Consider the following 13,155-nt stretch of genomic DNA (forward strand, 5'->3'; position numbering starts at 1 on the left):
TTTTTTTATCTTCTTTCCTTCCTATTTGTTATTTTTTAATCATGGACTTCCCACTGTGCAAAATGAAACAACAAATTTCATTAATTATACAGTCTTATGTATCGTATTAGGTATCTCGAAGCATTTTAAAGGATGCCAAATTTTGCCAAATTTGACAATAACTATTAAAATATATTTGATTAAATGGCATAAGGAAAAAATCTATGAATTTTTTTTCTTTGAACAGTCGATTCAATTGGAATTTAATTTTATAAGAGAATTTATATAAACGAAAGGAATAAATATAATAAAGTCAATCAAATTCTTCGATTCGTTGAATATATAGAAGAAATGTAATATTGGAATAATACATTCTTTAATTTTTATTATATTATTATTATTTTTTGTTTGTACTGAGATCTTTTTTTTTTTCTATCGTTGTCTATATATCGGGTTACGTTTGTTGCGTTAACAATATTTTTTTTATATACGTATACACGTACGATAATTCATATTCGTATAATTTTTTGTAATATATAAATCAATGAAACGCGATGTATGTAATCTTTTTTTTTTTTCGTTTTTTTTCCTTCTTTTTTTCTTGAACTCCAATAAATTTTGATTACGCGCTACTAGTTGCCTATCTGTGTTCCGTCCATGACACAAATATTTTATAAAAGATAACAAAGCTAGATTAAATATTATAAAGAGCTATTGGTCATCCATAAAAATTAAATATAATATAAGTATAATATAATAAATAAATTAATTATAAAAATAAAATATGTAATTAGATACCTAATGTTTCTTTTTTTATATAAATACACATATACATTTTTTTGCAAAAATAAAATAAAGAAATAATATGTAAAACTTTAATCTGGCGTATGCAGTTTTCATTTAAAAAACGGTCACGTTTAAGATGTTAAGAAAAAAAAAAAAAAAGAAAAGAAAAAGAAACAAACAAAATTAAATTGTTTATCTATTAAAAAATGTCACGCGTACACGCAGATATTCACATATTTGTGGTTTATGAAATATACGTAACCGATTTATAAGCCTTTTAATTCTTATAACGAAAATTACTTTCTATACGTAAGAACGACTATTATGTTCTTGAATTTTTTATTGTTGTCATTACGTAGTGGAATACGAAAGAAATTGGCTGTGTACTAAGGTATGTTGTAAGAAAAGAAAAAAAAAAAAGAAACAGAAAATTGTGACACTTGCGTTCTCATTATATTCTTGCATTTAAAGTAGTAACAACAATGTATGTAAGAATGTATGTAAATTGCTCAACAATTTACTTGCTGACCACTGCCAACGTGATTGTAAATATAAATTAAATATATTCCAAAAATGATTGGAGAAAAAATTTTGGTAACATTATTGTATAGTAATAAAAAGTATCAAACAAACGTTTTACCATCGCATCAAGACCAACTCCGTTGAATGAACAATTATATTGAGACAATCATCGTCAACGTCTTTACAGGGAAATAATCTTAAATTATCTTGTTAAGGTAATCGTCACATACGTATCCTATGTATCTCTATCTTTGTACACGTATCTATGAGCATACATTCTTCTTAATCTTCTAATAACTCTGTTTTGTACAACGTGGAACAAAAGTTTATAGATGGGTCGAAATATCTTTTTGACCAATTTTAAAAATCAATTATACCTTTTCGAGATCTTTTAACATTTTAATTAGGCTTGCAATTTTACGAGCTAGATTTCTCGAACAAAAAATGAATACAAAAAATTAATATTAGACTAAAATGTTTTGAAAAAGGGTAATTGATTTTTAATATCTGTTAAGAACATTTAGCCCATCCTATAAAAATTATACGCAAATAGGTCAAAGCTAGTATTATATCCGTGTTTTTTTTTTTCCTTTTTTCTCTTTCTTTTTTTTTTTTTTTTAATTATTGACGTAACTAAAACATTACTCTCGAAGGTGTTAATACAACTTTTAAATCATTTAACAATGCTAATGTTGTTTTTCAATCAGGTTTCATTATATAAGATGACACTATGAAACTCTGATGATAATCATTTTAACATTAAAAAAATATCTATCTATTTTACTGTATTTATCTATAAACGATCTACAGAAAGTACCAGTCGTTTCGCGATCTGTACTCTACCGGAAGTACATTCAATATATGTTAAGTATACATATATCACAGTATGTTAATTGACTTAACGGGACATTATTATATGTTATGGTTGAAGGGCACTTAGTACACGTATTGTTAATCTTTTTATAATGAAAGTTAATTTATACCAATTTAAGATAATAGATATACATATACATATTTTTTTTTCTTGACTTTATAAAATAAGATAAATCTCTTGTCTCTTACTAAAAAATTTTAATTTTATGTATTATTCCAATTGGTCAATGCAAACTTTTTGTTGAACATTTCAATCTTTGTAAACACAGACATTTTTTTTCTCTTCGTCATTTTTTTTATCTCCAAAAATTTTAATAGCATTTCTCTTTCCAGATAAATACCACTTATATTTAACCGTTCATCCTTTTACTTTTATTTATTTTCTCCTTTTAGTTTTTTACAGTTCAAACGTCGACCTGTTTAGTCAGCCACTTTATAATCCCCCATACACGCACGTACCCCATCGAAAAAAAAAAAAAAGTTAGAAAAGACATTGAGAATAGATTTAGCACGATATTATTATGTTTTAATCTCGTATGCCAGTGAGCGTGGGTGTTCAAAAGATAAAAGAGAAACGTGTCCCGAGACACAGAGCAGGTATAATAGAAAGGGTATAGTAAGATTTAAAATTCCAAAAACCTGTTCACTCGCGCAACTTTCGGATTTATTCGATAAAATGGATGGGAACGCGCCATGTTGGATAGTAATTGTTTTTTGTAGCACGCGACTAAGACAAGGACGTTAAATTTTTTCAATTTTTTGGGGAAACAAGTACGATATTTCAAGGTAATGATGATGACGATGACAACTTTCCAGAATATCAATTGTCAATTATCAATTAACTTGACAATTAGCCTAATCGTAAATAAATTATACGATTTTGTTTTTTCAAAGATAAAACTCTGTTATTTGTTAAGTTCTTTCTAAGCTTTTTTTATTGTCAATTTATTAATATATATATATAAATCATGTGCGCACGTTTGTGTGTACGTGTGTATGATTTTGTTCGAACTGAATGTTCATCATCGTAGTTGTAGAAAATAGTTTAGTATAATAACGACACACCCCGAAAGTATAATCGTCACCGTACAGTTGGTGAAAGGTATTAGCCAAGAGCGAAATAGAAATTCATAAAATAATAGAGAGAGAGAGAGAAAGATAAGTATCTTCTAATAGATAATATTTCTAATGGATCAAAAGTTCTTTGCTAATTTTTAATATTAATTACTTTATTTCGAGACTTTTTCAAGATAGTAGTTAGATTTTTAGTTTTATAATCTGACAAAAAAAAATTAGCTTAAGAAAGTCTCGAAAAGGAATTGATTTTTAATATCATCTAAGAACTTTCAATCTATTCTGTTCTTGCAAGAATTAAAAATCTATCGTTCGCATTTTTTTTAACTCGTAAAGTACTTCGATTAAACAAACTTTTCATATTTTATATCTTATTTATTTCATATTTTATATTAATAAAAGAAAAAAAAAAAAAAAAGAAGAAATGTAAACAGACAAGATAATGATGATAATGAAAATATGTATAATTAAAAGCATGCATAATGTACATCATTATACATATGTTGTAAAACTGAATGAATATGAAAAAAAACAAGAATAAGACGATAATTTATTTATGAGGATTTTCTTCATCGTTTAAACACTTATGATAAAACTACCAGACATGTTTCAGAGAGAAAATACTCTCAACTTGCGAATAAATATCGATACTTAAAAAGATTCAATTACTTGTACAATATTTATACAGATAATGAATATCTCAAGGAGTATTGTAAGAATAACTTAATATCTTTCATATAACTTGATTGATTACAGTATATCATTATCATCATTATTATTTTGAAGAGAGCAAAGAAAAGAATTTATTTTTATCATAAAAATCCTCTCCTTTATAGTTATTAAAAAAAAAAAAAAAAAAAAAAAAAAAAAATCCTCGCTTTTATCACAGAAAAAAATTTTCCTCTTTGTATCACAAAAAATTCTTTTCATTATATTTATTAATAAAAAGAAGAAAAAAAAAACTCTCACTTCTTTTTATCGTAAAAGAAAATTCTCTACTTCGTATCGATTATATTCCTCTTCTTTTTCTTTATATTTATTTATTTCACACACACGCATACACACGTACATACGCATATCTTCTCTCCCACCATAATGAATTCTTGCATTACTACTTTTTTATTTCTTCGCGCATTTTGTCGTCAAGCAACGAATTCTTAAGGAGTAGTATTCGCCAAGCAATCGTACGAACCGGTCGTGGTCTCGACGTGGCAAGTTAGCCTCCGGACAAGATCTCCATCGAAAATCATGATGGGTGGTGATACGTGAATACATTTTCAACTGGTCTATATACATATATTAACGTTTGTTAACGTCATCAGTCATTGTTATATCCGTAAAATAACTCTATTGTCTCTATGTAATTAATTATCGACATTTTCTTCGAAATCCTATCGATTTACCAATAATTATTTAACTCCTTCAATAATCAATTCTTCCAAAAACGCTACATAACGAAAGAAGAAACAGAAAAAAAGAAAAAGAAAAAAAAAATCACCACAGATAATCTCGTCGATAAAGATTATTATCTCAATATCAATATTAACTTGGCCTTTTCGAAAATTCGACTTGGAATAAAATCAAGGACACGAGATTTTTTTCTTTTTTTGTTCCGCCAGATGGAATATATGGAAATTTACATTTCGTAAGAGATTGTAATATACAATAATATATTCTAATATACTCTTTCTTACTTAACGAACGAAGGAAAAATTTATTCGAGCTTAAAGGTCATAAAAAATCATTCCTCAAGATACGATCATCATCGTCGAAAATCGATTCTTTCTTATACACTTTCATAAAGAAAAAAGAAATAAATAAATAAATAAATAAATAAATAAATAAATAAATAAAATTAAAAGAACAGGTGTTTTTTGGCAGCGTACCAATAAAGAGAAAGTAAGACTTTCTTCAAAGAAGTTTTAAGAAGAGAAAGTCAATCTTTATATAAATCCATCAATTTTCATTGAAATTTGGTATGAACAAATACATATAACGTTCGTTAAAAATATTATTATAATATGAATTAAAATGTTCTGACATACGAGACGTCTGTCTAAATAGTTTCTTCGAAGATCGTTCAAAGTTGATCCTTAAAAAAAATTTATCTCGATACCGATCGATATTGAAGGTGAATAAATTTCATTTAGAAAAGTTCAAGAAGAGAAAGCAAGGAAGCAATCGTCTCTGGTGGATACTGTACGCTAGCTGATCGTATGACCCTGTCCCGTTAGTGTTAGCCCGTGAAGTTCACGGCCAAAAACACATGGGGTCGCTGAGTCCTGCAGTTGCTGAATCCAAGCGATAACGTCCTAAGTTCTATATATAGAACGCATATCTTTCTCTCTCTCTCTCTCTCTTTCTCACGTACACACACACGCACACACACACACACCTTCGTTCTCTGGCTATCCTCTCTACCATCGCAATACTTATAACGCAGAAACGATATAAGTCACTCGGCCGAGCGACACCGGTAGTCGCGTGTAGTGCAATGACGAGAGCGTTCTCGTTAAAACGATCTTAAACGACTTTGGGACGTGACGCGATAGACGAAGAAAACGAAAGACAGAGACAGATGTAGAGAGAAATGATTGAGATGTTCCGTGGTGGAGATCAAGACGAAAGATAAGTACGTAGTGGCCTGAGTTACGTTCACGTCGAAAGCTATCTTCTCTGGTCTTTAAAGAAGCAGAAGATAGAATTTCTAGGTGGGGGGTTGGAAAAAAGATTTCCTATTAACGTTTCGGTGAAATTGAAGAAACGAAGATGGACAGTCTAAAGCCACCAAGTTCGATAAACAACAACAACAACAACAACAGTAATAATAATAATAATAATAACGAAGGAAGACGAAGACTCTACTCCATGTCTTGCTTGAACGATCGTCCCAACGGTGAAGATCCTTTGTCCGTGAGATTGGCTTCGACTTATAGGTCAGCAAGATATGGACACGTTAACGACTATTGTCCTGAACAGATCGTTGTGCTAGAAGAGGACTTAACGGCTAATTCAACGAATAAACACGTCGAGATCGACGCAGGTGAACCACCGCCAGCCGACGAATCTCTTTTCTTCGATAATTTGGAAGCTCTGAGGAATGCGTTACGCGTAGATGGTAGCAACATAAGGTCAGTCTTCTGGTCTATACTCGGTGTTACCGAGATCAAATTGTTATTGGAAATGGAAAAGAACGGTATCGTGCCACCGGAAATATCATTGAGCGAACATCTGAAGAATCTTTCTTATATCTGGGCATGTCATCGTGGCCTTTCTCATCTTTTACCCAAACTCGAAGAATTGGGCGCGGATATTAATTATGTCGAGCCCTGCACCGGGATGAACGCTATCCTAACAGCTTCCTTGAGTGGAAACGTGTCCTGTTTGGAACATCTTATCGGGAAAGGTGTCGATGTTAATTGTGAAAATCCAACGAATCATTACACGTCCCTTCACTTTGCGGCTTCGGGAAAATCGAGAGAAACGACCGTTCTACTTTTGGACAGCGGCGCCAAGTTAAACACTTGTGCTTACGAGGAAATAGTCGAACCGGTACTTCACTGTGCCATTCGAGCAAGAGCCATAGACGTGGTGAAGGTACTCCTGGAACGGGGCGCTAGCGTTGTCGAAAAGAATCATCTTGGAGAGACACCCCTTCATGTTGCTTGCTTCGTCCAATCGATACCCTGCGTCGAGCTATTGCTAACTGTACCAGGTAGTAACATTAATGCCGTAGATCGTACGCATAGAACGCCATTACATTTTGCCGTTATGAGTACAGATTCTTCGGCAGTGTTGGTCGAACTTTTATTGAAGCACGGTGCCTTGGTCAATGCGGCGGATCGAACGGGCTTCACACCTCTTCATATAGCCGCTTTGAACGAACAGTCCCATTGCGTCGATACTTTGATTTGGGCCGGAGCTGACGTCAGTGCTACCACCAGTGCAGGCTTATCAGCTTTGAACATCATATTAAGAAAAATACCCGAGTCCTTGCAGGTCTTTCGAGAAAGACTCGACGCATCCATCAGACTTAGACGTCCTGTACCACATAACAGAGAATTCGAAATGAGATTACACTTTGACCTACTCTTTCCTAGCAACAATCAATGCGAAACCAGTTTCATCAATACTTTCGTACAAGAACGTCGAAAAGATCTGCTATCTCATCCATTGGTCATGGCTTTTCTTCATCTCAAATGGGAGAAGATAAGAAAGTTTTATTTAATGAGGATCTTCCTTTATGCCATGACTGTGATCTGTATGACTACTTATGTACTAACGGCACTCGCATACAAATGTTACAATCACGATGATTTTCCAAGTTCAAAGATCTGCAACAGTAAACGAATTTCAGGCTTTCTATTCAGAAGACCAGTCATTGAAATCGAATGGTACCTCTGTCTCGTACTGACCTGTGTCACCATACCCAGAAAGATATTTGGTTTTATGGTCTATAAATCAGTGAAACAATATTTCTCGAACATAGATAACGTCCTCGATGGTATAGTTATAGTAAGCGTTTTCGTAACGTCATTTGTTTACACAGGAAAGACGTACGATTGGCAAAATTATGTCGGTGCATTCGCCATACTTTGTGCCTGGACAAATCTGATGCTGATGGTTGGACAGTTACCTGCTTTTGGAACTTACGTTGCTATGTTCACCCACATACAATTTGAATTCGCAAAACTTTTATTGGCCTATTCTGGATTACTGATAGGATTCACTATTAGCTTTTGCGTTATTTTCGTTGGTGAACCAGCCTTTGGTAATCCTTTTACCGGACTTATCAAGGTGTTAGCAATGATGGCCGGCGAATTGGACTTTGAGGGTCTTATTAATCAAGCGGATCAAGTTGCCGACGGTCCTTTCGTGATTTATCATCCGCTATCTGTCTGTTCACAAATTCTCTTCACTCTCTTCATCGTTTTTGTAACGGTGATATTAATGAACTTATTAGTTGGCATCGCCGTACATGATATTAATGGTTTAAGGAATCACGCAGGACTTACCAAGTTGGTACGTCAAACTAAATTAATTCTATTTACTGAAATGGTACTGCATAATGCTTCTATACCATATACCTTTCGAAAATGGATGACCAATCATAAAATAGACGTTGAAAATCGCAAACACGTTCTCGTTGTAAAACCATTAAATCCTTTGGAGAAACGATTGCCTAAGGATATTTTAAAAGCTGCTTACGAGATTGCACAAAAGAACATGCCATATATCAATGATGACAATATTAGCCTTAGCGACCACGTAACCTGGATGAAACAACAAAGCGAAGAATCCTCCGAGTCTGGCTTGAGATTGGCTGTCGAAGAATTATCAGCAAGATTGAATGCAAATGAAGAAACTATAAAGTCGCTTAAAACACAATTATTACATACGAATGATATATTGGAGGATATTGTTAATCGTTTGGCGAAGGACAAGAGTATATGAGTTGGGCAAAGTGTACGTGAACATGAATAAACAATAATATCTATATAAATGGATATATATAAATTACATATATATGTATATATATATATATATATATATATATATGGATTATTGTCACACCTATTTGCCTTTTATCAATAGAAAAGAAACAAACAAAAAAAACTCACTTAATGTATTATAAAGACTGATATATAAGGGACCAATCTCAAGATGATTGATTTGATAGAATATACATTGATGAAAATTTAATTTTTCATTTCTTTCGCCAGGAAAATCTTCGGATAATCTGTAATGATGACGTTTCTTGCGAACAAATATTATAACGATTAGGTATAAATGTTAGTAGCTATATACATGTGTGTGTGTGTGTGTGTTTGTATTTAAGATTCGATTTTCGTAATAGATTCTTTCGTATATTATACCTTATCTCGGTAATTCGGATATAGAATATATTCTTAAGCAAAATTAATTATATACTTTGCAGATAATATTTCCATTAATTTTTACGAATATGGTTGAAAAAGTTGACATCGAAGCCACTGTTGAAAATGGAGGACCTACTGGACAGTCAGGCGCGATAAGGTGGGGCATTTCGTGGTGTCTCCGAAGTTTCGTTACTCCTGAGGTTGTAGAAAATATGAAAATTGGTAAGATTAGGAATGGACGATTACATGTTATAATCTGGTATATACGATATTATATAATTTTTTTTTAATTTCTTAGCTGGATTGTTAACGAGAGATTGGAGGAGACGCGAAAGAAAAAAGTTTGGCCAAGAAGGAGCAAGAAGGAAATTTACATGGAAAAAACGTTAATTTTCGAAATATATTTCTTTTGTTTAAACTTAAAAATCATGTAATTATATCACGTATAGGATAATAGATTTAAAAATAAATTTCTTTACCTTAAAATTAATTCTTGCCAAACATTACATATCATTCGTGTCGTTGGATAGAACAATTGGTATATATTCATCAAATGAGGACATTTATAAATGTTAGAAAAAACTTTTAATCTCTTTTCATGGCATTTAATATATTTGATATTTTATGGTAAGCTATATTACATTTTGTGTAAAGGTGTTATACCAAGCAATTTCATCCCTTGTGCAAGAACATTTCTTGCCACATGGAACATAAGTAATCTTTGATTGCTAATATCTGCTGTTTCACCTTTAACTTTCAATGTTTTTAAAGCTTTGTTGATAGTGTGGCTGAATAAAATAAATGTTTATAAATACATCGTTACGATAATATATTATTATAATTATTATGTTGTATGGACTAACCTCAGTTCAAAAAGATAAGTAACTAAAATGCGCGGTTCTAAATCTTGATAAGATCTTAAAACTGTATTTTCAAAGTTACTAATTATACATATCAAGTCGTCAACTATTGGCTCTTTCAAAACTGATGGATAGCATTCCGTTGGAAGAATAGCACCAGAATTTTCTTCTAAATTAAAAAGACGACAATGGACATATTGCAGTTTTGTACCAGTATTTCCTTCTATCTGACATTAAAACATAAATATATTCTCATAAATAATTACGATAATAAATAATAATATGATAAGAAATAATTCATTTCAATGAGAGCAAAAATTAAAAAAGAATCTCACATCAAATGCTGCATTCCAATTGAACTCATAATCTCTTTGTCTCCTCCTTCTTAAATCATTAATTATCACAGCAGAAATTCCTAATATATCAGAACTATTATCAGAAATGTCCAAAGAAACCTTAGTTGCTAAAATATATAAATGGCAATTTATAATTTCTTTTAAACAACGAAGCTCTTCCTTAAAATAACAAACCATATAAAAATAACTTACTGGGAGATTGAATTTGTTTTTCTCTCATAACATCTCTTATTTCATTTAAAATATCTTCTAAAAATATAGCCGTACCTTTTCTAGTACTCATACCAAGTATTCGCCCATACCTTATATGTTTTAATCTCTCTGCCCAAGACATATTCATTTTATGTAATATTTCTATTAGATTCGTAAAATGTTTACTTTGCGTTTGGTCAACTACGTAATACATCAAATCAAATTTATACTTTTTATACCTGTCGATAGCTGCTCCCACATCTCTCGTTAAATAGAGTGATGTTCCATCACTTTTAATAATAGGTATAACTTTTTCTGAATTTAAATGTATCACTTTTCTACTTTCTTTATCATACGATAATAAATTCATATTTTCCATTAACGAAATTATTTCTTTTAAATTCACTGCTTTATACATAGATTCCCAATGATATTCATCAAAAGCAATACCTATTCTATCATAAATTTTTTTTAATTCCTCTATCGTATATTTTCTAAAAAGCTCCCATTCTTGACATGCAATACTTTCTCCTGTCTCCAATTGTCTGAAGATTTCTCTAGCTTTATCTGCGATAGTAGAATCATTTTCCATTGATTTATTAGCAAGTACGTAAGCATTATATAAATTTCTGATAGCGTCATTTTGCATTTTCTTACTATCAAGATTAGACATATCAATCCCAATCTGAATAAAACCATACTGTGTACCCCAATCACCTAAATAATTTATTCTCTTGACATTATTTCCCAAATAACTATTTATATTGGCGACATAGTTTCCTATAATTGTGGAACGTAAATGTCCTAAATGAAATGGTTTTGCGATATTTGGTGAGCTAAATTCAACTATAATATTTTTACTGTTGTTAACAAGTTTCTGAGGAACAATTTTATGACAATTGCTTTCAAGGAATTGCTTAATGTAATCTTCTCTAAATACATTAAGAGATAATGCATCCTCTTCAACAATAATATCACTTAAATCTGATTTTATGTCAGAGTTTAATATAGTTTTTATGTTGTTTCTTAAATCATACTGTTTCGTTCGTAAAGGAAGTATAAAAGAAAACACTCCCGATTGTCTTTGTTTCATGTCTAAATGAGAAATTATATTACTTGCGTCTTCTACATTTTCTATAAATCTTGTAATCTAGAAATTAATACAATTACATAAATATTTTTTTAACTCTTTCAAAAACCGGTATTAACATTTGAATGTTTATTACATTTATATAAAAATCTTTACTACCTTCTTATATAATACGTGTCTTACATTAGTTGCCATTGTAATACGATTATTAATTAATGTTTGTTTGTATATATAACAACACTTTTATTATAAATACAAACGTTATTGATATAAATGCAAATATTAACTTAGGCTATTATTTGGTAAAGTACGTTTAGTTACAGTATACGGTCCATCTTGTGATAGATGGCGTTAGCATCGCTGGTACGAGCCAATCCGATGAAAGCATTCTGAAATTTCTTAAATTCAACCAATCAGAATTAAAGTTATACATACGCGGCAAATACTAGCTTTTATGAAATTTCGATATTGGTAGTGTTGCATCGTTACGGTTTGTTTATGTTTCGGATGTCTTCCATTTTCATCGATACATGTTCTTCTCGTATGTATGCATTGTTTTAATAAGAACGAGTTCGCATATATTTTATATTTAAATAACGTAGGATAAAGACATTGAAAAAAAAAATTAGATTTTTACAATTTTTCAAAATAAATATTAACTTATAATATGGATATATACTTTTTTTTGGAATAATACGCCATATATTATTATAATTAGATGATTGATTTTTTATGCATAGTTACAAATTTCAAAGCAGAGAAATGATTCTATGATATGGCTGAGTTGCATATTATTGGTCAAATTTCTTTAGCCAAAAATTTCAAAGAATCTCAACTTTTCTGTAAATGGAGTTTTCACGCTGGTAAAGAATAATCATCTTCCTGTAATCATTTTTTTCTCTATTTAATAATTTACTAAAATACAAAATATTTATCGTTTTTAATGAAATTATCTTGGCAATGTGATAGGAAATGGTTGGAAAGTTATAGAAGGAAACGAAGAAGGACAAACCCAAGAAAGTTGTGATATATATACCAATGAACCAATTTGGGATCATCCTGTCGACATACATTATACTACGCAAACATTACATAATTCTCCAAAATTGCTTCTACAAATATTTTCTAGAGATAATTATGGAAGAGTATTATTCAATTCTTATGGTGTTTGTAATATACCTTTATCTCCTGGATCTCATTGCTTGAATTGCCATACATGGAAACCAATTGGTCGGTATAATATTTTTTAAAAAGATGCAATATAAATATTTTTTATTTGTTTATATCTTTTTTCTTTGATACAGGTGATTGGAAAGATAGACTTAGAGACAAATTTTTGGGAGTGGTTTTACAATTGAAATCTCCAAACGTTTTAGTTAATACGATAGATAGATTTGAGTTACTTACAGAAAGTATGGGTACTGTACAAATTGATCTACATATACTTGTCAGAAATTTTGACAAGTTTGGATGTCATTTATGAAGACATGAAATATTACAGAAAAATAACTATACGATCTCATAAAATATACAATAACTTTTAT

General features: G+C 30.8%; 3 protein-coding genes across 11 annotated transcripts in view; 2 read left to right on the forward strand and 1 right to left on the reverse strand.

Moving 5' to 3' along the window:
* The window catches only part of LOC122632185 (28S ribosomal protein S9, mitochondrial-like), a 17,785-nt gene extending 7,858 nt beyond the window's left edge, over positions 1 to 9,927 (forward strand). For 2 of the 7 annotated variants that reach the window (XM_043818714.1, XM_043818715.1), the window contains 2 exons: positions 9,173 to 9,335; positions 9,412 to 9,927. In XM_043818714.1, the coding sequence (XP_043674649.1) occupies positions 9,173 to 9,335; positions 9,412 to 9,503 (255 nt within the window). In that variant the 3' untranslated portion in view covers positions 9,504 to 9,927. Of the gene's footprint in view, positions 1 to 4,895; positions 8,756 to 8,785; positions 9,027 to 9,172; positions 9,336 to 9,411 lie in introns of those variants that run through there. The other 5 variants (XR_006327828.1, XR_006327830.1, XR_006327827.1 and 2 more) reach the window with 5 other exon arrangements.
* LOC122632187 (probable arginine--tRNA ligase, mitochondrial) lies at positions 9,707 to 11,934 on the reverse strand. Of its 2 annotated transcripts, XM_043818717.1 has the most exons (5): positions 11,771 to 11,934; positions 10,522 to 11,671; positions 10,309 to 10,436; positions 9,977 to 10,200; positions 9,707 to 9,901 (listed from the first exon to the last, which is right to left on the reverse strand). In XM_043818717.1, the coding sequence occupies exons 1-5, from the start codon at positions 11,804 to 11,806 to the stop codon at positions 9,751 to 9,753; spliced, it is 1,689 nt and encodes a 562-aa protein (XP_043674652.1). In that variant the 5' UTR covers positions 11,807 to 11,934; the 3' UTR covers positions 9,707 to 9,750. The 2 variants fall into 2 exon arrangements, with proteins under 2 accessions (XP_043674652.1, XP_043674653.1); XM_043818718.1 differs by lacking the exon at positions 9,707 to 9,901 and having other exon boundaries at positions 9,998 to 10,196.
* A 31-nt stretch (positions 11,935 to 11,965) lies between these two features.
* On the forward strand, positions 11,966 to 13,094 carry LOC122632189 (B9 domain-containing protein 2-like). 2 transcript variants are annotated; one of them, XM_043818719.1, is made up of 4 exons: positions 12,088 to 12,152; positions 12,352 to 12,474; positions 12,581 to 12,841; positions 12,916 to 13,094. In XM_043818719.1, exons 2-4 carry the CDS (start codon positions 12,387 to 12,389, stop codon positions 13,092 to 13,094), a joined length of 528 nt encoding a protein of 175 aa, XP_043674654.1. In that variant the 5' UTR covers positions 12,088 to 12,152; positions 12,352 to 12,386. The 2 variants fall into 2 exon arrangements, with proteins under 2 accessions (XP_043674655.1, XP_043674654.1); XM_043818720.1 differs by lacking the exon at positions 12,352 to 12,474 and having other exon boundaries at positions 11,966 to 12,152.
* The last annotated feature ends 61 nt before the right edge of the window (positions 13,095 to 13,155 follow it).

Source organism: Vespula pensylvanica, chromosome 10 (genome assembly GCF_014466175.1).
Source record: "Vespula pensylvanica isolate Volc-1 chromosome 10, ASM1446617v1, whole genome shotgun sequence".
NCBI lineage: Eukaryota > Metazoa > Arthropoda > Insecta > Hymenoptera > Vespidae > Vespula > Vespula pensylvanica.